A 2500-nucleotide genomic window follows, 5' to 3' on the forward strand; every position below is an offset into this window, starting at 1 on the left:
TTCCCCCTCCCGTCCTGCAGGTGGCAGTGTGGACAGCGACTGTGCGTTTGGGGACCCGGACTACGCGGTGCCGCCACCCCTGGCCATGGTGGAGGGCCTGCAGCACGTGCGCATGATGGAGGGGGTGTCGCGCTCTCTCCCCTCCTCCCCACTCCTCGCCCACCAGCACGCCGGAGCACGGCTGCAGCCGGGACGCAAGATCGTGGGTACAGGTACGCCACTCTGCACAATGCATTCTGGGACTTTGAGTTTTTTTTTTTTTTAGAGTTGGAGAGGAGGATGTGGAAGCTCGAGGAAAAGAGGTATGCCGCTCTGGAATTGCATTCTGGGACGTTGAGTTTCAGCAGGGTTGGAGAGGGGCCAAGTAGTAAACGAATGAAGTGGAAGCTTCTTTTTCCTGATGTGATGCTGATGGAATAACCTGTTCTGTGTTACGGTTTCATGGTTCTGCTGATGATGCCTTCTTGATCCAGACTGGCTCTTGGTTCTAATGTTGAATGACTGATGCAGACTGGCATATCACTCTCCTGGTGTTAAAGGCCTGTTCTAGACTGGGTTATGGTTCTGATGTAAGAAGCCTGTTCTAGACTGGCTTAAGGGTTCTGATGTAACATAGCCTGTTCTAGACTGACTTACGGTCGTGCTGATGTTAGACGCCTGTTCTACACTGGCTCACTGTAGCGTTCTTGTTAAACTCCTGTCCTAGAGGGGTTTATTGCTCTGATCTAACATGGCTGCTGTAGACTGGTTCACTGTAGTGCTGATGTTAGACGCCTCTTCTAGACTGGCTGGTTCGCTGTAGTGCTGATGTTAAACTCCTGTAGCTATGCTGTGCAGTAGAGCCCCCTTTAGTCTCTCTGAGACTGGCTTAGTGTCACACAAATGGGCTTTACTCCATGAGGCCCTAATTTCATTGATGGGCAACGCAGCTGACAGCACGCTAAGTCTGCCGCACACGACCTAAAGCTAATTTAATAACATGGCTGAATCATTTTGCCAACTTTACAACATAATCAAACTTCTAAGCGGGTCAGCGCAATGCTGGGGGGTGTCCACACACAGACATGGAAGTTGCATGTATAAATGAGTTTTTCACCTGTCATGTGAAACTTTTAAATGATTTCATGTCAGGAAGACCACACTCCTCTGGTGTAAACCACTCTGTTCACAACCGGAAATGTGTGCTTTGCTCTGTTGTAGAACAATTACTGAGCTCCGTGTGAAAGTTAATAAGGTCAATATGGTCTACCCATTGTGATTGGCTGATAAAGGATGACTTCATTGACACATCCACAAAGTACTCAACCCATTTATGCTTGATTGTGCTCTGCTTTATATCAGTGAACATTAGCAAATATAGGTATTCCCATTCTCCCATTCTCACTGTGTGTCTGCTGATGAGTGAAGCCCGTTAGTGGTGCTCGTTACCCCATGAAATTAGAGCCCACGGACTTCCCACAAGGCTCTGCTCTTTACCCACACAGCTGCAGTCCCACATGGTGACGATGCCCAGGCAGGGGCACTCTTTCTTTTTATTTTGCTTTTTTTTCTCTTCCTCTCTCCATAGCTCTTCCTCACTCTTCCTCTCTCTATAGCTCATACTCTGTCCATCACTCTTCCTCTCTCCATAGCTCTTCCTCTCTCTTCCTCTCTCTATAGCTCTTCCTCTCTCCATCACTCTTCCTCTCTCCATCACTCTTCCTCTCTCTTCCTCTCTCTATAGCTCATACTCTGTCCATCACTCTTCTTCTCTCCCTAGCTCTTCTTCTCTCCATCACTCTTCCTCTCTCCATCACTCTTCTTCTCTCCCTAGCTCTTCCTCTCTCTATCACTCTTCCTTTCTCCATCACTCTTCCTCTCTCTATAGCTCATACTCTGTCCATCACTCTTCTTCTCTCCATCACTCTTCCTCTCTCCATAGCTCTTCCTCTCTCTAGCTCTTCCTCTCTCCATCACTCTTCCTCTCTCTTCCTTTCTTCCTCTCTCCATCACTCTTCCTCTCTCCATCACTCTTCCTCTCTCTTCCTTTCTTCCTCTCTCCATAGCTCTTCTTCTCTCCATCACTCTTCCTCTCTCTATAGGTCTTCCTCTCTCTTCCTTTCTTCCTCTCTCCATCACTCTTCCTCTCTCCATCACTCTTCCTCTCTCTTCCTTTCTTCCTCTCTCTAGCTCTTCCTCTTTCCCTAGCTCTTCTTCTCTCCCTAGCTCTTCCTCTCTCCATCACTCTTCCTCTCTCCATCACTCTTCCTCTCTCCATCACTCTTCCTCTCTCCATAGCTCTTCCTCTCTCCATAGCTCTTCCTCTCTCCCTAGCTCTTCTTCTCTCCATAGCTCTTCCTCTCTCTAGCTCTTCTTCTCTCCATAGCTCTTCCTCTCTCTAGCTCTTCTTCTCTCTCTAGCTCTTCTTCTCTCTCATCAGTCTTCCTCTCTCCATAGCTCTTCTTCTCTCCATAGCTCTTCTTCTCTCCATCGCTCTTCCTCTCTCCATCACTATTTCTCT

The 2500-nt window shown here is 48.2% G+C and overlaps 1 protein-coding gene across 3 annotated transcripts in view; it reads left to right on the plus strand.

Moving 5' to 3' along the window:
• LOC116218584 (protein TANC2-like) overlaps positions 1-711 on the plus strand; it is a 60279-nt gene extending 59568 nt beyond the window's left edge. For 2 of the 3 annotated variants that reach the window (XM_031560600.2, XM_031560601.2), the window contains exon 5: positions 21-710. In XM_031560600.2, the coding sequence (XP_031416460.1) occupies positions 21-265 (245 nt within the window). In that variant the 3' untranslated portion in view covers positions 266-710. Of the gene's footprint in view, positions 1-20 lie in introns of all 3 variants that reach the window. The other variant, XM_031560602.2, reaches the window with a different exon arrangement.
• The last annotated feature ends 1789 nt before the right edge of the window (positions 712-2500 follow it).

Source organism: Clupea harengus, chromosome 23 (assembly GCF_900700415.2).
Source record: "Clupea harengus chromosome 23, Ch_v2.0.2, whole genome shotgun sequence".
NCBI lineage: Eukaryota > Metazoa > Chordata > Actinopteri > Clupeiformes > Clupeidae > Clupea > Clupea harengus.